Raw genomic sequence first — 24,589 nt, 5'->3', positions numbered from 1 at the left:
AGTCTCAAGGTTAAGTTCCATAGTCTCAAGGTCATTTCTCTTTGATCCTCTCACCTGTTTTTTCTTTTTCTGTTTGTTCTGCTTGGATTTCTGAAGGGTCTGTAGCTTCTCCAACAAGAATGCCTTGTCCTTCCCTTCCTAATAAAGGGAGTGAGAGAGAGAAAGAGAGAGAGAGAAAGAGAGAGAGAGCGAGAGTGAGAGCGAGAGAGACAACCAGAGAGAGAGAGTGAAAGAGAGAGAGAGAGAACGTTCTAGACAGTCAATACAATTCATAAAAACAGCAAATGAACAACATCAACATTGCACATTCAAATGAAATCAGCTAAATATATTACTCCCACACTTCAACATCATCATAACGTAGACACAACCACTTCAGATACAACAGCTCTGATGGACGAGACACTTCGGACCAGACAGCTCACTAGAACTCACATTAACAATCTGCTGTCTCAGTAGAATGATAAGCAGCTTGCGTCCCTGAGTGATCTGCCTGAAGATGTAAATGAAGACACTGTGGAAAGGAGGTCAGTCAGTGAGTTTGTATTACAGTATGTGAAAGGGCAAAGTAGGCACTTAATGTCATAAAGTGCCACTAGATTGTATTTGAAGGCTTGATCCAGTAGACAGCGTTATAAAAGCTGAATGTATTGCTTGATAGGACTTCAGTATACTGCTTCAAGGCAGGTAGCCTAGTGGTTAAGAGCGTTGGGCCAGTAAGGTCGCTGGTTTGAATCACGAAGCTGACTAGGTGAAAAACCGGTCGATGTGCCCTTGAGCAAGGCACTTCACCCTAAGTGCTCCTGTAAGTCGCTCTGGATAAGTGTGACTAGCAAAATGTACAAGTCAATCTTTTGACAAACAGCTGAAACGATCAATAATTTCTAGGAATCATGATCAAGTTAAGTTTATGCCTTATATCACATTTTCAAGACAACTGTCACTTTACCGTAAGACTGTGCTTTAAAACTACTTGTTACCTTCATAAACACAACTTTAACCCAACATAACCATCTCAACATGAACAAAGATGAACTCACAGGATGATGAGAGAGACCAGGAAGTAGAATATCTCACTCCTGATGACGTGCTGGTAGATCCAGACAATCCACTGAAACCCATCCACCCCATTCAGATCATCCATCCAGATCTGTATTGCACTGAAGGTGGTGTTGAGGCCCCTGAAGGGCCCACAGTTGTCTGAGGGGGGCAGACTGGGGGAGGGATCAGGGGAGACATGGCAGTTTGAAATGCTTAGGTCAGAGAAAAGGAGCCAAAGTCAACCAACTTTCAATCAACCAACTTTCAACACATTTTCAACTTTCTTACTAGAAGGTTTAAGTATAGCATCATGCTTTTGAATAGCTGTTAATCAAACAGCCTGATTCCACGGACTATCTCAGCCCCTAAAATGAAACCAAACTGAATCACGTTTATCTCTTGGTTATCAATTAATGACTACAGTTCTTCTGAACAAGTCATATTTATCCAGAACTAGATGGAATCTGAACCACTCCATATATCTACAGGTGTTTGTTTGGCCTTTCTTAATCTATGACAGCCTTAACATAACATAAGTCCCTAGACTAGCTTTGCCCTGACCGCTTATACACCTACGTCCACACGGTGTAGGCCACCATGGACAGAGCCCCTACGAAGGAAGGGAAGAAGAGGATAGCGATGAAGATGGTTTGCATCTGAGCCGCCCTGCCGGCTCGCCTGGGGGGCTGGCAGTTCTGGGTCAGGCTGACCTGGAGGACACAAAGTATAGACAGGGCATTACAGAGCTGGAGAGGGAGATAGAGAGAGGAGGAGCCTGTTGACGGTGTCTTGGCAATGGCACGATTTGATGAACAGGTAAACGAACAATGACCTTTGACAATAAGGGAGAACTGTGAGTAACAATTAACCTGCACCTTAACCAGGAATAAAGTCATTATTGATTTGTCAGGGAGGTATTTATTAGTATTTTATTTCACCTTTACTTAACTAGGCAAGTCAGTTAAGAACAAATTCTTATTTACAATGACGGCCTACCAAAAGGCAAAAGGCCTCCTGCGGGGACGAGGGGCTGGGATTAAAAATAAAAATATATATAAATATAGGACAAAACACACATCACAACAAGAGAGACAACACTACATAAAGAGAGACCTAAGACAACAACAAAGCAAGGCAGCAGCACATGACAACACAACATGGTAGAAACACAACATGGTAGCAACACAACATGGTAGCAGTACAAAACATGGTACAAACATTATTGGGCACAGAACAACAGCACAAAGGGCAAGAAGGTAGAGACAACAATACATCACGCAAAGCAGCCACAACTGTCAGTAAGAGTGTCCATGATCGAATCTTTGAATGAAGAGATTGAGATAAAACTGTCCAGTTTGAGTGTTTGTTGCAGCTTGTTCCAGTCGCTGGCTGCAGCGAACTGAAAAGAGGAGTGACCCAGGGATGTGTGCGCTTTGGGGACCTTTAACAGGTATCATGTTATTGTACTTGATCAACTAAATCCTCTATTGCAGATACCTTCCACTTGTAGTTTTTTTTCTTCAGATGAATTGATGAACATGTAATGATTTCCCTGTATATACCACAAGGAAAACATCTCTTTTAATTTCCAGGACACTCATATATGTTTCATCATTGTATTGGAAAATCCTAGTGACCATCGCTACCATCTATGAATAGAGCTAATTCTATGCCATGCAACCGTGTCATAAAACATTCAGCACCCTCTTCAGAAGAGAGTAACACGAGCCTGGCCCATTCTGCTATGGCATGGTATCTAGGGCAGTGAGTCAACACCAAGGTTCAGTTTACTGTCACCTGAGTCAGCCATGGTCCTGTGTGGCTCAGGTGGTTGGAGTGCTGCGCTAGCAATAACAATTCCTGCAGGGGTCACATTGCCATACTAAAAATGTACTCACTCTCTGTACTATAAAATATTTTTTTCACTATACTGCTTTGGATAAGAAGTGTCTGCTAAGGGGCCTATATTATCTACCATAATGAACAGGTTACCTTATTTAGTTAGATGAAGAACCATACTGAACAGGTTACCTTCTTTAGGTAGAAGAGGATGAAGAACTTGATTATCTGTATCACTGGGAGGAGGGGAGAGAAGTAGATTCCGATCCTGCAGACAGAAAAACATGCTTATAAGAATTGACCATAGCTCATCCACAGTACCGTGTTATGTTTTACTATGAAATTAGATGGAGCTATAGATGAACAGAAGATTAGAGTCGAGGACAGCGCAGTTCAGTACAGTAGAGTATATTAGAGCACAGTACATTAGAGTACAGTAGAGTAGAGCACAGTAGAGTCCACTACAGTAGAGTACTGTACAGTAGAGTACATTAGAGCACAGTACAGTAGAGTACAGTACAGTAGAGTCCAGTAGAGTCCAGTAGAGTCCACTACAGTAGAGTACTGTACAGTAGAGTACACTAGAGCACAGTAAAGTAGAGTACAATCGAGTCCAGTAGAGTACAGTACAGTAGAGTACAGTACAGTACAGTACAGTACAGTAGAGCACAGTAAAATACAATAGAGTACAGTAGAGTACAGTAGAGTACAGTACAGTAGAGTACAGTGTAATGAAATAACGTCAGTACCATGCCAGGGTCTGTGCATAGATCAGGTCAAGGACATTCCTGGCAACGTCAAACTCTGGAACTCCCAGGCTCTGTATGCACTTAGTCCCAATGACACTGGTGGAGAAAAGAACAAAGGAGTTACAGAAGAGCATTTTTCAATGAACCCTTATGTGATGCCTCGTTGAACCTTTCCATCAAAACAGAGAGATGAGTTACACTATAGAATTCTACTGCATACTGTAGCCTTTTTAGCTTTAAGTGAACACGTTATGGGAAAATGTGTTTTGAAAATGCCACTCACTTGCTCAAGAACTCTCCAAAGAAGGATCCTAACATTATGAAGAGGAAGTCCACAATAACCAGTCTGTACAAGGCTTGTCCTACGATGGACTCCCAGCACTAAGACAAACGATTGTAATCACAGTGGTGAATGAACATACAGTACATATATTAGTGACAATCAAAAACCTTTTTGAAAGCATGTATGTGATTTGGCTTAAAAGAACGTACTGAAAATGTATTGGCCACATCCTTCATCCAGTAGTAGCAGAGAATACCCAGAATGGACATCTTGAGAATTACATTTCTAAAAAGGAAAAAGGCATTCAAAACAGCATTCAAAACATCAGGCTTCTAAAACATTGTACAGTATATCACCTTTCTGTTTTTTCCTGATATTTTATTAAGCATATTTAGAATTTAAGCATTACTGTAATATTTCATTCATCCATTGTTTTAAATTGATCATTGAGCAAATAGTTTTGATCAATCGATTTCAATATACAGTACCAGTCAAAAGTTTGGACACACCTACTCATTCCAGTGTTTTTCTTTATTTTTACTATTTTCTACATTGTAGAATAACAGTGAAGACATCAAAACTATGAAATAACACATATGGAATCATGTAGTAACCAAAACCAAAAAAAGTGTTAAACAAATCAAAATATATAAAATATATAATAAAGAAAAACCCTTGAATGAGTAGGTATATCTAAACTTTTGACCGGTAGTGTATGTATTTTTAAATGTGTTTTGTATGCATCTCTAACCTGACTATGATGGCATAGACCTGCATGCGAGGGTTGGAGTAGTGTTCTATCTTTTTGAACAGAGAGTAGAAGAGAGGGACGACCAGATTAATCAGGGACACCACAAAGGGGAGGAGGAGAGTAGCGGCCTCCTCCAAGAGAGAGCCGGAAGCTTTGTCCGCTGACTGCCTTGTCCGCTGGAAAGATACCATAGTAGGTCAGTTTGTCCTGATCTAAGGACAGTTTTGTGTTTCCCTCATGTTAAAAAGAGGATTTGGAGAGGGTGAGCTGTTCCTAGATCAGTGCCTAGAAGCAACCAGCCTGGAGGAAAGATAAGACACTGAAGTCAGGACATAATCAATCACAGCTTTAGCAAGATAAAGTGTCCAGTTTTCACTTGAGATTTACCCCGGTGTTTTACACAAAAGGCTCAGATTTTTCTGTTTCCATCTACGCGGGCCGGCACTGTCACGACTTCCGCCGAAGTCGGTTCCTCTTCTTGTTCGGGCGGCGTTCGGCGGTCGACGTCACCGGTCTTCTAGCCATCGCCGATCCACCTTTCATTTTTCCATTTGTTTTGTCTTGTTTTCCCACACACCGGGTTTACATTCCCTCATGATTTGATGTGTATTTAATCCTCTGTTCCCCCCATGTCTGTGTGTGGAATTGTTTGTTGTTTCGTGTATGTGCACGTTAGACTGGTTTGCGCTGGGTTATGTCAACCCATATTGTGTTTAGTGTTCTTAGTGCCGTGTGTTTTGTTCGCCAAAATAAAAGGCTCCGTTTGCTACTCAAATTTCGCTCTATTGCGCCTGACTCCCTTATATCCAGTTACGGATACCTAACAGAGACAGTGGGTCCCTCCAGCGCCCCCACCAGCACAACAGGGGTCTCCACTACTCACCCCCTCCACACCCGGTTCCAGTGGGATTTGTCTCGCACTTCCCAGGGAGTACGATGGGACGGCCGCACGCTGCCAGGGTTTCCTGCTGCAGCTGGATTTATATCTGGCGACCATCCACCCGGCTCCCTCAGGCCGTGAGAGGGTGTCGGCCCTCGTCTCGTGCCTCTCGGGGAAAGCCCTGGAGTGAGCCAACACTGTTTGTGGAGAAGGAGATGTGGCGCTGGATCACTTAGAGGATTTCACCCGCCGCATCCAGGCAGTCTTCGGCCACCCGTCCGAGGGTAGAGCGGCGGGTGAACGTCTATTCCACCTGAGGCAGGGGACGAGGAGCGTGCAGGAGTTCGCAATGGACTTTCAAACCCTGGCCGCCGTCGCGGGATGGAACGACAGGGCCCTGATCGACCACTATCGCTGCAGTTTGCGCGAGGACGTCCGTCGGGAGTTGGCCTGCAGGGACACCACCCTCACCTTTGACCAGCTGGTGGACCTGTCCATTCGGCTGGATAACCTGCTGGCCACCCGCGGACGTCCAGAGTGGGGTCTGTTGGTTCCATCCCCCAGCACCACCGCCCCGATGCCCATGGAGCTGGGAGGTGCTGCGCTCAGGGAGACCGGAGGAGGTTCAGTCTCGTACACCATCTGTGGCCGCAGAGGTCACACTGCCGGTCGGTGCCGGGTTGATTCCTCTGGGGGTCGAGGCAACAGGCAGGGCACTCTGGCGTCACCCCAGGTGAGCCGGCACCATTCTCACCCAGAGCCCTCTGTTGCACACATGTTTTTGTATGTTACTTTTTCGGAGTTTTCCCCGCATTCCCAGCATAAGGCGCTCGTCGATTCAGGCGCGGCTGGGAATTTTATAGACAGATCATTCACCCAAAGTTTAGGGATCCCCATTGTTCCAGTGGTTATGCCCTTCCCAGTTCACGCCTTAGACAGTCGACCATTAGGGTCAGGGTTGATTAGGGAGGCCACCACTCCTCTGGGCATGGTGACGCAGGGGGGTCACAAGGAGAGAATCAGTCTCTTCCTCATTGACTCTCCTGCATTTCCCGTGGTGCTAGGCCTACCCTGGTTAGCCTGTCATGACCCCACTGTTTCATGGCAACGGAGGGCTCTCACGGGGTGGTCGCGAGAGTGCTCGGGAAGGTGTATAGGGGTTTCCGTTGGTGCTACTACGGTGGAAAGTCCAGACCAGGTCTCCACCGTGCGCATTCCCCCCGAATATGCCGATTTGGTTCTCGCCTTCTTTTTGCCTCCTGCCTGGTGGCGCCGGTAGTGTGGGAGCTGGACGCGGACATTGAGCAGGCGCTGCGTGCAGAGCCCACTCCCCTCCAGTGTCCCGCTGGGCGTCTGTACGTTCCGTCTGCTGTCCGTGACCGGCTGATCTATTGGGCCCACACGTCACCCTCCTCTGGTCATCCAGGCATCGGTCGGACGGTGCACTGTCTGAGTGGGAAGTACTGGTGGCCCACTTTGGCTAATGACGTGAGGGTTTATGTTTCCTCCTGCTCGGTGTGCGCCCCGTGTAAGGCTCCTGGGCACCTGCCCAGAGGTAAGTACAACCCTTACCCGTTCCACAACGGCCTTGGTCGCACCTGTCGGTGGATTTCATTACTGATCTTCCTCCCTCACAGGGTAACACCACGATCCTGGTCGTTATGGACCGTTTTTCTAAGTCCTGCCGTCTCCTCCCTCTGCCCGATCTTCCTACGGCCCTACAGACTGCGGAGGCCTTGTTTACACACGTCTTTCGGCACTACGGGGTGCCTGAGGATATAGTGTCAGATCGGGGTCCCCAGTTCACTTCGAGGGTCTGGAGGGCGTTCATGGAACGTCTGGGGGTCTCGATCAGCCTTACCTCTGGTTTTCACCCCAAGAGTAACAGGCAGGTGGAGAGAGTGAACCAGGATGTGGGTAGGTTTCTGAGGTCTTATTGCCAGGACCGGCTGGTGGTGTGGGCGGCGTTCTTGCCCTGGGCAGAGATGGTCCAGAACTCGCTCCGCCACTCCTCCACAAACCTCTCCCCCTTCCAGTGCGTACTGGGGTACCAGGGGTACCAGCCGTTTCTGGCTCCTTGGCATCAGAGTCAGACCGAGGCTCCAGCGGTGGACGACGCGCGGAGGAGACATGGGACGCCGCCTATGTTCACCTTCAGCACGCCGTGCTGCGCCAGAAAGCCAGCGCAGACCGTCACTGCAGTAAGGCCCTGGTGTTTGCACCTGGGGACCGGGTCTAGCTCTCGACCCGAAACCTTCCCCTCCGCCTGCCCTGCTGGAAGCTGGGTCCACGGTTTGTGGGGCCGTTCAAAGTCCTGAGGAGACTGAACGAAGTGTGTTACAGGTTACAGCTCCCCCCCGATTACCGTATTAACCCCTCTAGCGTCACACTCCTGATGGAAACACAATAACACTTGAGCTTACATTAACATGAATCAGTGGTGACACAATGGTGTAGGGTAAGTCTTAGGTGCTCCCGAGTGGCGCAGCGGTATAAGGCACTGCATCTCAGTGCTAGAGACGTCACTACAGGCACCTTGGTTCGAATCCAGGGTGTATCACAACCGGCCGTGATTGGTAGTCCCATAGGGCGGCGCACAATTGGCCTAGCTTCGTCCGTGTTTGGCCGGTGTAGGCCATCATTGTAAATAAGAATTTGTTTTTAACTCACTTGCCTAGTTAAATGAAGGTTAAATGAGAAGAAAAAAAATTATTATAATAATTTGGTGGAAGTGTAGCAATGATGTCCCATTAACACCATTATAAAGACCACACCCTGTACTGCCAGGAAAGTAGTATTGTATTGATGTTATATGATTCAGATATGCTCAGGTACACACAGACGCTATGACACACTTTGAATTACTGTACACAAGGGTATGTCTTATACCATGGTCATCGACACTGGTCCCGGAGCTACACAGTGTGCAGGCATTTGTTTTAGCCCAGCACTAACACACCTGATTCAACTAATCACCACCTGGTCTTCATCATACTTAGATGGATCAGGGTCAGCTGATCCCGGGATCATACATTAACAACACAAGCTTTATAAGGAAGCAACGTGTCATCGTGTCACAACGTTTATGTAAGGTCTCCCTTGGGAAAGAGTTCTTCTGACCTCAATGGGACTTCCTGGTTATATAAAAGTTAATAAAATGAACCATACCCATGTGTCATATTGACACAGGAAGTAGACACTGGCACCACAGCCCAAGGCCATGCCTGTGGAGAGGAGCCAGGTACCCAGGAAGACCCCGTAGTGCTTCAGCCTCTCTGTCAGAGGTAGCAGGGCCACCTGGAACTTTTCTGATAAGGACTCCTGGAGGGGAATGGAAACATTATTTCAAAGTTATTTCACAGTTGGTTATCTGAGAGAGATCCTATTTGGGCCCCCTAACAAATCAGAGTGCAGAGTATTCTATGTATGGAAGAGCAGATAAGTACTGATAAGTAATGTGGGATTTGTTCAGCGATATTACATTCTTTCTTGTAACAAAGCTACAGTTATGATATGGCCATGAGGTCAACAAAGCTACAGTAATGATATGGCCATGAGGTCAACAAAGCTACAGTAATTATATGGCCATGAGGTCAACAAAGCTACAGTAATGATATGGCCATGAGGTCAACAAAGCTACAGTAATTCTATGGCCATGAGGTCAACAAAGCTACAGTAATGATATGGCCATGAGGTCAACAAAGCTACAGTAATGATATGGCCATGAGGTCAACAAAGCTACAGTAATGAGATGGACATGAGGTCAACAAAGCTACAGTAATAGTTTATCAAAAACAGTGACATTAGTCACTTGTAAAAGCCTGATAACTGGCCAGCTCACACAAGATTTGGTTCTGGTTTCCGAGATTACAGTGAAAGTGACCTTGAGTTGGATGCGCAGATTGTTCTTGCGCTGTCGTACGGCTCTCTCGTTAGTCACACTGAAGTCCCAGCTACACAGGAGCTGCCAGGCTCCACCCAAGCCTGAGTCTGCAAGGACATACTTCTTCCTGAACGAGCTGGCCATGCTGCAGAGAGAGAGGGGGGAGGTCAACAATCCACAAAAGTGGAGACAAATTTGACCCCAATAACTACCGTGGGATATGAGTCAACAGCAACCTTGGGAAAATCATCTGCATTATGATTAACAGCAGACTCGTACATTTCCTCAGTGAAAACAATGTACTGAGCAAATGTCAAATTGGCTTTTTATCAAATTATCGGACGACAGTGTAAGGATCTGGGTAGCTGGTGCAGAGGAGTCAGGCGCAGGACAGCAGAGATGAGTAACAAAAGGAACTTTACTCAAAATATCCAAATACATGAAGTCATACCAAGCCCACAAACATCGGACCGAACTTACAAAAAACAATCACGCACAAAAACCATGGGGAAAACAGAGGGTTAAATAACGAACATGTAATTGGGGAATTGAAACGAGGTGTGTAAAACAAAGACATAACAAATGGAAAATGAAAAGTGGATCGGCGATGGCTAGAAGGCCGGTGACGTCGACCGCCGAAGGTCGCCCGAACAAGAAGAGGGACCGACTTCGGCGGAAGTCGTGACAGACACACCACATATTCACCCTGCACACCCTAACTGACAAACAAACAAACCAAAACAAAGGCAAAGTCTTCTCATGCTTTGTTGATTGAAAAAAAGCCTTTGACTCAATGTGGCATGAGGGTCTGCTACACAAATTGATGGAAAGTGGTGTTGGGGAAAAACATACGACATTATAAAATCCATGTACACAAACAGTGTGTGCGTTAAAATTTGTAAAAAACACACATTTCTTTCCACAGGGCCGTGGGGTGAGACAGGGATGCAGCTTAAGCCCCACCCTCTTCAACATATATATCAATGAATTGGCGAGGGCACTAGAACAGTCCGCAACACCCGGCCTCACACTACTAGAATCTAAAGTAAAATGTCTACTGTTTGCTGATGATCTGGTGCTTCTGTCACCAACCAAGGAGGGCCTTCAGCAGCACCTAGATCTTCTGCACAGATTCAGCTAGACCTTGGCCCTGACAGTAAATCTCAATAATACCAAAATAATGGTGTCCAAAAAAGGGACCACAAATACAAATTTCATCTAGACACCGTTGCCCTAGAGCACACAATAATGCATGCATAGCAGAATTAGGCCAATACTCTCCAATTATCAAAATCCAGAAAAGAGCTGTTAAATTCTACAACCACCTAAAAGGAAGCGATTCCCAAACCTTCCAAAACAAAGCCATCACCTACAGAGAGATGAAACTGGAGAAGAGTCCCCTATGCAAGCTGGTCCTGGGGCTCTGTTCACAAACACAAACAGACCCCACAGAGCCTCAGGACATCAACACAATTAGACCCAACCAAATCATGAGAAAACAAAAAGATAATTACTTGACACATTGGAAAAAATTCAAACAGAGCAAACTAGAATGCTATATGGCCCTAAACAGAGAGTACACAGTGGCAGAATACCTGACCACTGTGACTGACCCAAACTTAAGGACAGCTTTGACTATGTACAGACTCAGTGAACATGGCCTTGTTATTGAGAAAGGCCGCTGTAGGCAGACCTGGCTCTCAAGAGAAGACAGGCTATGTGAACACTGCCCACAAAATGAAGTGGAAATTGAGCTGCACTTCCATCCTCTGCCAAATGTATGACCATATTAGAGACACATACTTCCCTCAGATTACACAGATCCACAAAGAATTCGAAAACAAACCCAATTTTATTAAACTCCCATATCTACTGGGTGAAACACCACAGTGTGCCATCACAACAGTAAGATTTGTGACCTGTTGCCACAAGAAAAGGGCAACCAGTGAAGAACAAACACCATTGTAAATACAACCCATATTTATTTTCCCTTTTGTACTTTAACATCGCTACAACACTGTATATAGACATAATGACATTTGAAATGTCTTTATTCTTTTGGAACTTATGTGTTAATTTGTATTGTTTATTTCACTTTTGTTTATTATCTATTTCACTTGCTTTGGCAATGTTAACGTGTTTCCCATGCCGATAAAGCCCTTGAATTTGGAGCGAGAGCGAGAGAGAGAAAGAAAGACAGAGACAGAAAGACGGAGAGAGAGACTGATCACCTCAATCCACAAAAGTGGAGACAAATTTGTCCCCAATAACTACCGTGGGATATGTGTCAACAGCAACCTTGGGAAAATCCTCTGCATTATCATTAACAGCAGACTCGTACATTTGTAAATACAACCCATATTTTATGTTTATTTATTTTATTTTTTGTACTTTAACCATTTGCACATCGTTACAACACTGTATATATACACTGCTCAAAAAAATAAAGGGAACACTTAAACAACACAATGTAACTCCAAGTCAATCACACTTCTGTGAAATCAAACTGTCCAGTTAGGAAGCAACACTGATTGACAATAAATTTCACATGCTGTTGTGCAAATGGAATAGACAACAGGTGGAAATTATAGGCAATTAGCAAGACACCCCCAATAAAGGAGTGGTTCTGCAGGTGGGGACCACAGACCACTTCTCAGTTCCTATGCTTCCTGGCAGATGTTTTGGTCACTTTTGAATGCTGGCGGTGCTTTCACTCTAGTGGTAGCATGAGACGGAGTCTACAACCCACACAAGTGGCTCAGGTAGTGCAGCTCATCCAGGATGGCACATCAATGCGAGCTGTGGCAAGAAGGTTTGCTGTGTCTGTCAGCGTAGTGTCCAGAGCATGGAGGCGCACCCAGGAGACAGGCCAGTACATCAGGAGATGTGGAGGAGGCCAACAACCTAGCAGCAGGACCGCTACCTCTGCCTTTGTGCAAGGAGGAGCAGGAGAAGCACTGCCAGAGCCCTGCAAAATGACCTCCAGCAGGCCACAAATGTGCATGTGTCTGCTCAAACGGTCAGAAACAGACTCCATGAGGGTGGTATGAGGGCCCGACGTCCACAGGTGGGGGTTGTGCTTACAGCCCAACACCGTGCAGGACGTTTGGCATTTGCCAGAGAACACCAAGATTGGAAAATTCGCCACTGGCGCCCTGTGCTCTTCACAGATGAAAGCAGGTTCACACTGAGCATGTGACAGACGTGACAGAGTCTGGAGATGCCGTGGAGAACGTTCTGCTGCCTGCAACATCCTCCAGCATGATCGGTTTGGCGGTGGGTCAGTCATGGTGTGGGGTGGCATTTCTTTGAGGGGCCGCACAGCCCTCCATGTGCTCGCCAGAGGTAGCCTGACTGCCATTAGGTACCGAGATGAGATCCTCAGACCCCTTGTGAGACCATATGCTGGTGCGGTTGGCCCTGGGTTCCTCCTAATGCAAGACAATGCTAGACCTCATGTGGCTGGAGTGTGTCAGCAGTTCCTGCAAGAGGAAGGCATTGATGTTATGGACTGGCCCGCCTGTTCCCCAGACCTGAATCCAATTGAGCACATCTGGGACATCATGTCTCGCTCCATCCACCAACGCCACGTTGCACCACAGACTGTCCAGGAGTTGGCGGATGCTTTAGTCCAGGTCTGGGAGGAGATCCCTCAGGAGACCATCCGTCACCTCATCAGGAGCATGCCCAGACGTTGTAGGGAGGTCATACAGGCACGTGGAGGCCACACACACTACTGAGCCTCATTTTGACTTGTTTTAAGGACATTACATCAAAGTTGGATCAGCCTGTAGTGTGGTTTTCCACTTTAATTTTGAGTGTGACTCCAAATCCAGACCTCCATGGGTTGATACATTGGATTTCCATTGATTATTTTTGTGTGATTTTGTTGTCAGCACATTCAACTATGTAAAGAAAAAAGTATTTAATAAGATTATTTCTTTCATTCAGATCTAGGATGTGTTGTTTAAGTGTTCCCTTTATTTTTTTGAGCAGTATATAATATGACATTTGTGGTGTCTTTATTCTTTTGGAACTTCTGTGAGTGTAATGTTTACTGTTCATTTTTATTGTTTATTTCACTTTTGTTTATTATCTACTTCACTTGCTTTGGCAATGTTAACACGTTTCCCATGCCAATAAAGCCCCTGTCATAAGCGTCGTAAGGGACAGACCAAGGCGCAGTGGGTATAGTGCTCATCTTTCTTTATTTAGAGAGAACACTCAAACAAAATAAACAAACAACGAAACAGTTCCGTAAGGCACATAGGCTATCCCGAAAACAACCACCCACAAACCCAAAGGAAAAAAGGGCTGCCTATGTATGGCTTCCAATCAGAGACAACGAAAGACACCTGCCTCTGATTGGAAACCATACTCGGCCACACAAGGAAAACGAACCTAGAAAATGAAAACTAGAACAAATCCCCTCTAAATAAACCAACCCCAAAACACACAAAAACAACACCCCCTGCCACGCCCTGACCATACTACAATGACAAATTACCCCTTTACTGGTCAGGACGTGACAGCCCCTTGAATTGAATTGAGAGAGACAGAGAGAAAGAGAGATAACAGGGGTCACTTTATTGCACTATTACAACATGAAGGAAAGGTTAAATAAATATCATGAAGGTATGATGTGAATGTCATGGCATTGCTGATTTGATTGACATCATAAATGTGAGATCAACTGGCTTTGATAAAATATTTACTGGCACTTGAAACCAATGAAGAAGCACATGGAAACCAAACCATGCACGACATAAATGACAGTCCAAAGCAGAGTTAATAGTGGTCAATACAATGTTACTGTTACATGATCACTGTGGACTATGCTGTGCAGTCCCATCCCATACTGACCTGTAGATGAGGGCGGCTCCACACAACACCATGTAGGCTGCTATGGTGAAGAAGTAGGCCAGCTGCATGTTGTACTCAGGCCAGCCCCCTGTTCCTTGTGTTTTATTACTGTAGCCGCCATAATACATCACCGTGTGGCTGAAATAACCCTGTGGGGAAAATAGATGCATCAAAAAAAAAAAAAAATTACCACACAGTAACTGTTCACACTATGCTGACTTTACAGTACGGGCTGTAGTATAACCAATATTTTGATCAAATTAGTAGCGTTTGCTGCTACGGAATGATTCATTCAAAAGCCTCTACTAGAAGTAGCGTGAATAGTAAACAACAACAAACCGCTCCGGTCAGTATCTCTAGCCCTTTGAAGCTGACCCCAGTGGGGATGTCTGGTGTGGGGTGATAGATGAGCTGGGGGATGGTGATGAAACCAAAGTTGACCAGGAAGGAGAAGATGTTGAACATCAGCAGCCATTTTAGGAACTTGAAGTAGGAGAGGACCCCCGTGCCAAATTTACCCCCGACCTCCTTCATGGTACCCCGCCACAGTTCCAGGGTCTGCCTGGCTAAAGTCATGTTAGCACCGCACCTACGGAACGCCTGAGGGGGAAGACTGGTCTGAGAACAGTGGTGGGGGTCTTGTATGTCACAAATGCACTGTCATAGATTTCATAGCATAGCTGTCATAGAATAGGTGTAAATGTCAATAGAGGATGTGGATGATGGAACAGTAATAATGTTCAATGTAAGTAGAAAGTTATTGTATTGTAGCCTGCATGGTGGCAGTCTGTTTCTGCTTTTGTCAATGTTCAAGTGTCGCTGAATGCAGGGACAGAATGTTGTATTGCTCATAAAAGGCATAATGATTTAGTGATAGCCAACCACAGGAAGTGTTGCACTTTGCCATAGTCTAATAGGGCACTGTGTGTGCAGTACAAGGACACACAGGAAGTAAAGTTGGGCATCAGGACAGGAGGGCACACAGAGAGACACAAAGATGTCAGAGAGTCAAACTGCTCACCAGTGAGACAGTCGTCGAGCAGTCTGAAAAGCAGTTCAGATGCCGGGACTTTTTGAATGATTTCAATGCCAACACTTGGCCCCTAGGAGATATGAGATCAAACAAACATAAAGATTACAGTCTGATAGTTATGTAGCGTATGATAATAACATACGCGCATTACAGCGTTATCTCCTCATAAAATATATGACCTGTCAAAAGTTGCACAGTGCTCTTGGCTGGCTGTGTGGCTGTAAACTTTGGACTTGGCCGATGCGATGCGCTTATGGTTAACACTTCTTCCTTACCCGCGTACCGCAAGAAGGTGTGTATGTGTGTTTGTGTCTGTGTGTGCGACTATTCCCCCCAATGATCTCAGACTGCAAGCCTACATAACTGCACACTCGATGACCTACCTACCCTTGTACATAGTACTTATTTTACTACCCCTGGTCATAAGTTAAACGTTCCATAGTAAAAGTGTAAGAAAACAGGCACCTTTTGACCTATGACGGTGACATGACAACTATACCTGATGTGTTTCTTGTCATCAAAGCTCATAGGGAGGTCTCGAATGGCCTTGATTCTGTCCCTCGTTGACATGGCAACCAGCTCTTTGACCAAGTGCTGTTCCTCTGTTGGACAAAGACATGATAAGACAGATCTGTGAGGTTTATTAATCATAGTATGCCTTTAAATCGGAGTTGTAATATAATAATATGAATATAATCATATATGAGTTAAATCGTTGTGAATTAAGTATAAGAAGTGACGGAGGGTTATGACTGAGTTATAAAGTTAGTATATAGTGACTTCTTTTACTTCAATCAGTGTATCCAGAATATGACTTGGATAACATTGTCCTGAACCGATTGAAAAGAGAAACATCATATTTCTACCGGGAGAATGGACAGGCATTCTCAACAGTGGTTGTGCCCATAGGAATACAATTCTAGAAACTCTATTTCTATGGATGTGCCGTAGGCTCTCCTTTCTTCATCCCTCACCATTTTCCATCTCATTCCTGATGTCGTCCTCAGAAAGGCCCAGATTGCCCAGAGCAGCCTCTCCTACAGGGAATAGACTCATCTTCCTCGACCCCCTGAACCTCATCGAAACATGACCTGGGAGACACAAGGACATCTAATTAAACACAGCTGACAGCCTAGCTATTACTGAGGAATGATGAGCTTAATAATGTGTGTTGAACAAATAGAAAGTCATCCATCATAGGCTTACTATCAGCACTAACAATACGGAGGATTTGTTAAGCTAATAGAAAGTACTACACATTCTATTTATTAATTTCAGATCATGTCCACTCATTGACTGTCACGTTCGTTATAATAATGATCGGACCAAGGCGCAGCGTGAGTAGCGTTCCACATAATTTATTAGAAAGTGAAACTTACAAAACAAATAAAGAATAAATGAACCGTGACTACAATGAAGCTACACATAAACAATATCCCATAACCCCCAAGTGAAAAACAAGCTACTTAAGTATGATCCCCAATTAGAGACAACAATTTTACCAGCTGCCTCTAATTGGGAATCATACCAAATCAACCAAACATAGAAAAACTAAACTAGAACCCCACATAGAAAATAATAACTAGACAAACCCCCCAGTCACGCCCTGACCTACTCTAACATAGAAAATAAGAGCTTTCTATGGTCAGGACGTGACATTGACTTGGCAAACACAATTCATTCCCATAATTCCAGTGCAAACAAGTGAATTTACAAAGAACGGCATGCACATACAACTTACAATATATCACACACTGACATGGGCCTTGATTGCACAAGGAAGTGGTTTTAGGTGGCTTGAAAGGGGAGACCCCCCAATCACATTGCATGTGTGTGTCGTGAGTCAATATTTACAATGTGTAAATAAGCGTTAGCTGCTGATGATCAACTTTGATTAAACCAAATCAAATAGAGGTGATTAAAAAAAGGTTTCCAAAAGGCTGTCCCCATAGCAGAACACTTCTTGGTTCCAGGTAGAACCATTTTTGGTTGCAGGTAGAACCCTTTGGGTTCCATGTAGAACCTGAAACCAAAAGGGTTCTTCGTGGAACCAATAAGGGTTCTTCAAAGGGTTCTCCTATATGCAAAGGGTTCTCCTATGGGGACAGCCAAATAACCCTTTTAGGTTCTAGACAGCATATTTTTTTCTAAGAGTGTACTATATTTCACATCCTTTTGACAAACGCAGTAGCATGACTAGCTGACAATGAAAGAAGATAAATAGAGTAGAGGTACTGGGGTGCAAAGGAGCAAAAAATAAATAACAATATGGGGATGAGGTAGTTGGGTGGGCTATTTACAGATGAGCTATGTACAGGTGCAATGATCGGTAAGCTGCTCTGACAGACATTTACATTACATTACATTTAAGTCATTTAGCAGACGCTCTTATCCAGAGCGACTTACAAATTGGTGCATTCACCTTATGATATCCAGTGGAACAACCACTTTACAATAGTGCATCACAATCTTTTAAGGGGGGGGGGGGGGGGGGGGGGGTTAGAAGGATTACTTTATCCTATCCTACAGCTGATGCTTAAAGTTAGTGAGGGAGATATAAGACTCCAGCTTCAGTGATTTTTGCAATTGTTCCAGTCACTGGCAGCAGAGAACTGGGACGAAAGGTGGCCAAAGGAGGAGTTGCTATGGGGATGACCATAGCAAACACCTAATCATCAGTCCTCGTGATGAGACCGTATTACCTGGATTGTGTTCATTAGTCAACAAATGGAAGAAAACAGACTGAAACAGGGAGGGACTACCTGGACTTGTCCAAAAATAAATGCTCCTTGTAACGTTTCGTTGTAAAACGTTTTGCTACGTTTTGCCCTAATCAATACAGCCCTGTAAACTGTTAGCGCCACAGTTTCCCGGGATGGTATTTTTCTGCCAACTTCCTTGTGCTGCATTTTTACCTTTGGGTAATGTTTTATTAGACATTGGATCGTCAAATCATCCTCTGAATGATCTGACCCCCTTTTTTTTTCAATTTTCGCCTAAAATGACATACCCAAATCTAACTGTCTGTAGGAAGGATAGTGCAACAGCTAACCTCAAAGGTTCTTATGATCAAAGGGACCAACTGATAGCTAAAGAAGTAAAGTAAGGAAGTAAATAGAGAGTAATCTACTGTATGTGCTTTAGAAGTGATTTGAACAGTACCTGAAGTTGCAGATGGAAGTCGTACAGGAGGCGTTGTGTCATAATGCGTTGCCTGGTCGATCTGGTACCCGCTGTGATCTGAACATCATGGAGAACAGAACACTAGATTCATTCATTGCATCCACCTAATTTTCTAACGTTGCTATGGGCACAGCCAAACAACGGAAGTGATGGATTCGATTTCCGCTTTACTTACCTAGTGCAGCGTGCATGTGGCAAATTTGCTGGATTAAATTATTTGAAGGAGTCCATTTGTAGAGTATGAAAGTCAAGTAAACAAGTGTAAGTGTAATTGTATATGTAATTCATTCAAGTTCTCAAACATTAGCTAGACCTACTAGTAGTTATGTTGTGATAATTACGTGAATTGTGTTGTGTGTGAGATAAGGGCCTCCACAAAGCCAATAACTATAACACTAACTATAATGATAAACTATCGACTACATAACTATAAAACGTTGGTGAGCATCCACACTAGAGGAAAGTTGATCGTTTATTGTTCTGTAGTCCTGCACCTGTCAATCAACTGATCAACGCATTCTACTGCACACTGCCTATTAATAAGGTGGTAACACAAGACCATCCATGAGGTCTCTAACACACAGATACTGGTTCAGACCAGTGCTTTCAGGGTGTGTCCATTGTCATAGTGATAACTGCAAATAATACTTCAATGTACATCTAGGCCAAATGAAAAATAATATAGTAACTCGTATTTAAATGTGGCAATTGAACAACAAACGCCGAGCCTGCACATATTTTACAGCATCTCATTGCCTCGTTGCTCAAGTGGTTTGCAAGTGATTTCCATTTTTCTAATGGTTGTCAATTCCTTTGAGTCTTATTTTTCACTGTGCTCATCTAGGCTATGTCCTGTACAACTATTTGCAATGCATCAGTGCAACAATGTTATAATCATAACAGGCCAAACGTGATCAATCACACAAACACACTTTCTCTCCTCAATTTTCCCCGAAATGGATTTTCTATGCTGTAGGCCTGTTTTACACTCAGCAATTAGTAAAAGCAAGCCTGCTTCTTTCCCTGAATAGGCTATTAGGCTTTGTAAAAAAAAAACTATAAAAATACATGTCCTATAGCTTTTGTAGCCTATAGCTTTCCTGGGATTTCACCAGAAGAGGAATCGCCTATTGCAGAGAGGCTTGTTATAGGCTGTTACGGACGGGAACAGCTGGAAAAGAGAGGCTAGTGATGTGTAGCTGAAGTAAGAAGCTAAATATTAGCTCGTTATTAGGCCATGCATTAGCTAAATATTAGAGCTATAGTCTAAATGCTTACCTGTCAAAGTCCGTTACAAGATTATCAAATGGCAAATCTGCAGTATTGCGCTGTGTGGTTCACCGGCACGCAAAGTTCCATTATTGATTAGGCATAGGACTACGTTTTTAGACAATACTTGATTGTACCTGGGCTACAACAACACAGTGCAACGAGGAATGTATTATTGTTATGAAGTGAGTATACAATTATTGTCCATAGGCTGTAAACTGCAGTGATGTAGGCTCATTTGAATAACCGCTCAAACGTCCTGTTTTGTTTGATTCCGAAGTAACCGCATAGGCCTACAACCCATAGGCCTGATTATGTAACCATTTGGATCAGTTCAGGTCTATTCTCGACAGTTTAGAAGCACAAGAAAGGTACATTAGGGTGTATTTTGTCAGGATGTAGCCCGGTGTTAAGATAGGCAGGCTACTATAGGAAAATATGGGCTTCTCCTTTCCAACTCCCAGCTCTTAATGCTGTAGCCTATTTTACATTCAGCAAGCTAGTGCACGCGTGCATCTATCCTCCAATAGGCTGTTAGTAGGCTAAAGAAGAAAGGTCGAAATAAGGGTCCAAAAAGCTTTTGTACTCTGTCTTTTCCTGGGACTCCTCAAGATGTAAGAGGCTGTCAGTAGAGAGGCCAGGTGCGTAATTGCACAACAGAACAAAGACAGACAGGCTCGAGATGTAGCCTATAGCCTAAGTAGAAGTGTATGCATATTAGACCATCATTTATAAGCTCAATGTTAGGCTTGATACTGTAGTGAATATATCCAGTCAATTTACACAGCAAAATAAAAAAAAGTGAATCAGATAACGAAATCATAGGTAGCTCTACACTATGTGCGCTCCCGAGGCTGCGCTGAGTGCGCTCGCTCCCAGTCCCCGGGTTTGCAGCTGGAAAAGCTACCATATGTTTAAGTTTTTTAGGGACAATAAATGTATCCTACCTAGGCTACCACAACACAATGTAATGAAGAATGTTATTTATTGTTTTCAACTGAGTACAAAACTGTAGTCTGCCTGTAAACTGCAGTGAATAGCCTGTGCCATTTGAAAAAACGCTCAAAAGCCTAGCGTTTTGAATACATCCCGGTAATCATTTCGAAATAACTGCATCTAGCCTGCCTGATTGGGAAACCATTTGAATCAGTTGTTTTTTTCTTCTCTGCAGTTTAGTCTACAAGGTCCAGGCACATAAGGCAAGTTATATGTTGTATTTTGTCAGGATGTTTCGCTATCAGAAACATGCCAATTGCAAGGATTTTTAGTGGCGCACATATGAATTATGATAAAGCATGAGCGCGGAGGAAGTTGTATCACAAGTTGGTGGTACCTAAATAATTGGGGAGGACGGGTTCATGGTACTGGCTGGAGAGGAATTAGTGGAGTGGTATTAGTGGTGCTGCTGCTCCAGTTTCAACTGTTCTGCCTGCGGCTATGGAACCCTGACCTGTTCACCGGACGTGCTTGTTGCACCCTCGACAACTACTATGATTATTATTATTTGACCATGCTGGTCATTTATGAACATTTTAACATCTTGACCATGTTCTGTTATAATATCCACCCTGCACAGCCAGAAGAGGACTGGCCACCCCTCATAGCCTGGTTCCTCTCTAGGTTTCTTCCTGGGTTTTTGGCCTTTCTAGGGAGTTTTTCCTAGGGAGTTTTTCCTAGCCACCGTGCTTCTTTCACATGCTTTGCTTGCTGTTTGGGGTTTTAGGCTGGGTTTCTGTACAGCACTTTGAGATATCAGCTGATGTACGAAGGGCTATATAAAAATAAATTTGATTGATTGATTGATTATTAAATACACCAACACATGGTTTAATGCCATTCAAATCGCTCCATTCCAGCCATTATCATGAACCATCCTCCCCTCAGCAGCCTCCACTGATGTTGTATCAATAGTTTGAGCGTTTGGCTTCCGTGTTTTAAAAGCGTTCGAAAAGTAGGTGGATATGGTACCTATAACAACATTGAAAACACAAAGAATTAACCAAACAGAAGGCAGGAAGTAATAGAAGAAATTCAGTCACTTAGCAACACAGAACCTGAAGACCAGCCACACTGAAATACTACTCCATTCCCAACCTGGACTCAGGGGTAGACTTAACATAGTAAAGTAAATCCAGACCCTCCCATTAGTACGCTTAGGCTAGGGGTTAGGGGTTAAGGTTAGGGTTAAGGTTAAGGTCAGGGTTAAGGTTAAGGTTAGAGTTAGGTTAAAGGATTAAAGGGTTTGGCAATGAGGGCCTTCATCTACGTCCCCAGAGTAGGATGAACTCATAGATACCATTTTTATGTCTCTACGTGCAGTTTGAAGGAAGTTGCTAACTAGCACTAGCAGAATTGCTAACTAGCGTAAGCGCTATTGCTACTAAGCATTGGCCCGTGAAATTACCTCAAACTTCCTTCATACTGGACTTATGTAAACATACCAAACGTAACATATCATACTAATTTGAGTGTCACGGATATATATTTACTATGTTACTTCTAGTCTATGCGACCAGGCTGCCATTCCAACAAAATCATGGCCATACTATCCTCTCAGAACCCGGAACCAAATCTTGGGAGGAGAGACTACCCTTAATACAGCACAAGGGATCATATTTCTCTGATCTGTTTACAATACAATCTTCCATCAGAAAACGTGTGTACTGCCATTACATTGGTGTGTGGCTGTACATTACTTGTTTCTATTGTCTAATTAATCAATTAAATCAAACATCGACTTACTGAGGTCATGCTGCTGCCATCGTGGGCTCTCCGACCGGGGAGGAAGGAGACCCATGGGAATGCTGTCTCTGCCCCTCCAGCTCCCCTCCTGCCACCCGCCCCAGGGTACTCTCTCCTGGGCATCGTCGTAGCTGGACTGGACCCCTCCTGGGAGCTGCTGGAGGTCAGACCTGCCTCTCTGCCCCCCGGCTCCATCATCCCTGGGGTAGGGGTTACCATGTGGGTTACTGTGATGGGATTGGGATTTCCTGGAAGGACTTTGGAGAGAAGGACAGAGGAGATAACATTACTGGTGCGTTGTTGTATAAACCCTGCATCAGTCAGTCCAACGCCTTAATCATTACACTCATAAGGTTGCTGATGGTGTTCTAAGAATCATGCTACAATATTATTATAGACATATGACATCTGTCATAGACAATAATGTTTTTTTTTCTGTGGCGCTATAAAGTGAGTCTCTTATAAGAAATACCATTACTTTGGTCACACCACTGAAGGTTCATGACCGTCTCTAGTACTTAGCACAACATTAACTTAAAATGACAACAATCTCCTACTGTAACACAACCTTCAACACACAAAGGAGGAGAATTGGACCACTTTGACAGTATTCATTTTAGGGATAGCTTCCTGCTACAATATGTGACAGCACTGGCAATATACAAAATCTGACACCAATTGAGAGATTACAGATGATGTGACCAAGCACAATGATGGTTTACATTTAAATATACAGAACAAAAGATCCTCTCAAAATTATTTTCTAATACTGGACCATTATGTTTTACTTCACTTCTCATATTTGTGTTATTTGTGCCCTCTTCCCCAAAATATTTTTAAGAGCTGTCCGTCAACATTTCATTCAGGTCCTCTACCCATTGCCCAGAGGTTTGATTAACTGTACCCAGTTAAAGCAGAATTATAACAAACATCCAAACAACACAATCGTACAAGTTGACACACATACCTCCTATCTATCTCCAGGGTGTCACTGTCATGATAGGCAGGGTTGTTATATTCTCCAGTATTGTTGTAGTGCGACATAGGGATCCTTGGCTTGATCTTCTTCTATAGTGGTTAACCCGGAGGTGATTTCGGTCCGTCCCCCTCTTCTTTAGTTCCCTGGAGGTCTGAAAGGTCCTCCTACTGTATTCTCAGTAAAACAATTAGTGAGAATCAGCTTGCCATTACATAACATGAGAACTGGAAACGAGACATAAACGTGCCACTAGCAACAAGACCCCCTTGGGTATAAAGAAGGGGCAAATACAAGACTTCTGAGATCATACCTTGATGCTATTCCCATCTTCATTTCACAAATAAAGCTGTGCTTTCTAATACACATCACATGTTTTGGATTGAATGGCTGTCTTCAGCCAGTTACTTAACTCCCCTGTCCTATCCCTGTGTATATCATTACTTATTAACACAGGGATATGGTTTCTGTTTTGCCATGGTCTGTGCCTCAGTGCTGCCCTATGGCAGTAAAGTAGGCAAAGTAGAAGTAACAAATTCTCGAGCAACAGTCTGGGAAGAGATCTGACTAACAAATATGTTGACATGGTAGTATATTGTGGGAAAAACACGTAGAAGTCATATGTGACAGTGAATCTGTGTTGTCAAATTAAGAGAAATATAACCATGTTCCAAATTATAATAGTATACATTGCTGTTGGATAAAGTAACAATTTAAACCAGTTGTATCAAACAATTGTTTAAAAGAATAAATCCACAGAGTGTAATTACCTGGTTAATGTGCTGCTTATTCAGGGAATAGATGTTGCAGTCCGAGGCTGCCTCCTTTTTCCTTATAATCCAGGTTTGAAGTGTCAACTCTGGTAGCTAGAGTGCAGCTCTGATATATCTACCTTTGTTGAACTTTATCACTGTGTGTCTGTCAGACTACCCGGAACTGTGCGCTTGAAATAAAGGTAAAAGTCCCGGGGTTCTGAATGCCGTACGCAAATCGAATAGGCTGCTATGGTTGGCATAATGACAAGTATTTCCAAATGATTCCCATAGGACGTGAAAATTAATTGGCATAATAAGATATGGGACGGCCAAGGGCTCAAC

The 24,589-nt window shown here is 43.9% G+C and overlaps 1 protein-coding gene across 2 annotated transcripts in view; it reads right to left on the bottom strand.

Annotated features, from left to right (window-relative positions):
• Window positions 1-24,589, bottom strand: part of LOC106564597 (transmembrane channel-like protein 5) — a 25,806-nt gene extending 1,217 nt beyond the window's left edge. Inside the window, exons 1-20 of one of the 2 annotated variants that reach the window (XM_082958790.1) lie at window positions 24,263-24,589; window positions 23,484-23,669; window positions 22,517-22,773; window positions 18,485-18,562; window positions 16,297-16,413; window positions 15,822-15,924; window positions 15,311-15,392; window positions 14,629-14,889; window positions 14,290-14,438; window positions 9,427-9,571; window positions 8,712-8,864; window positions 4,664-4,839; window positions 4,122-4,197; window positions 3,913-4,010; window positions 3,630-3,725; window positions 3,073-3,148; window positions 1,618-1,751; window positions 1,041-1,214; window positions 436-514; window positions 55-138 (exon numbers count right to left, since the gene is read on the bottom strand). In XM_082958790.1, coding sequence (XP_082814916.1) covers window positions 55-138; window positions 436-514; window positions 1,041-1,214; window positions 1,618-1,751; window positions 3,073-3,148; window positions 3,630-3,725; window positions 3,913-4,010; window positions 4,122-4,197; window positions 4,664-4,839; window positions 8,712-8,864; window positions 9,427-9,571; window positions 14,290-14,438; window positions 14,629-14,889; window positions 15,311-15,392; window positions 15,822-15,924; window positions 16,297-16,413; window positions 18,485-18,562; window positions 22,517-22,773; window positions 23,484-23,560 — 2,415 coding nt within the window. In that variant the 5' untranslated portion in view covers window positions 23,561-23,669; window positions 24,263-24,589. The remainder of the gene's footprint in view (window positions 1-54; window positions 139-435; window positions 515-1,040; window positions 1,215-1,617; window positions 1,752-3,072; window positions 3,149-3,629; window positions 3,726-3,912; window positions 4,011-4,121; window positions 4,198-4,663; window positions 4,840-8,711; window positions 8,865-9,426; window positions 9,572-14,289; window positions 14,439-14,628; window positions 14,890-15,310; window positions 15,393-15,821; window positions 15,925-16,296; window positions 16,414-18,484; window positions 18,563-22,516; window positions 22,774-23,483; window positions 23,670-24,262) is intronic. The other variant, XM_045691156.2, reaches the window with a different exon arrangement.

Source organism: Salmo salar, chromosome 12, assembly GCF_965601325.2.
Source record: "Salmo salar chromosome 12, fSalSal1, whole genome shotgun sequence".
NCBI lineage: Eukaryota > Metazoa > Chordata > Actinopteri > Salmoniformes > Salmonidae > Salmo > Salmo salar.
This window is presented reverse-complemented; position numbering and strand designations above follow the sequence as displayed.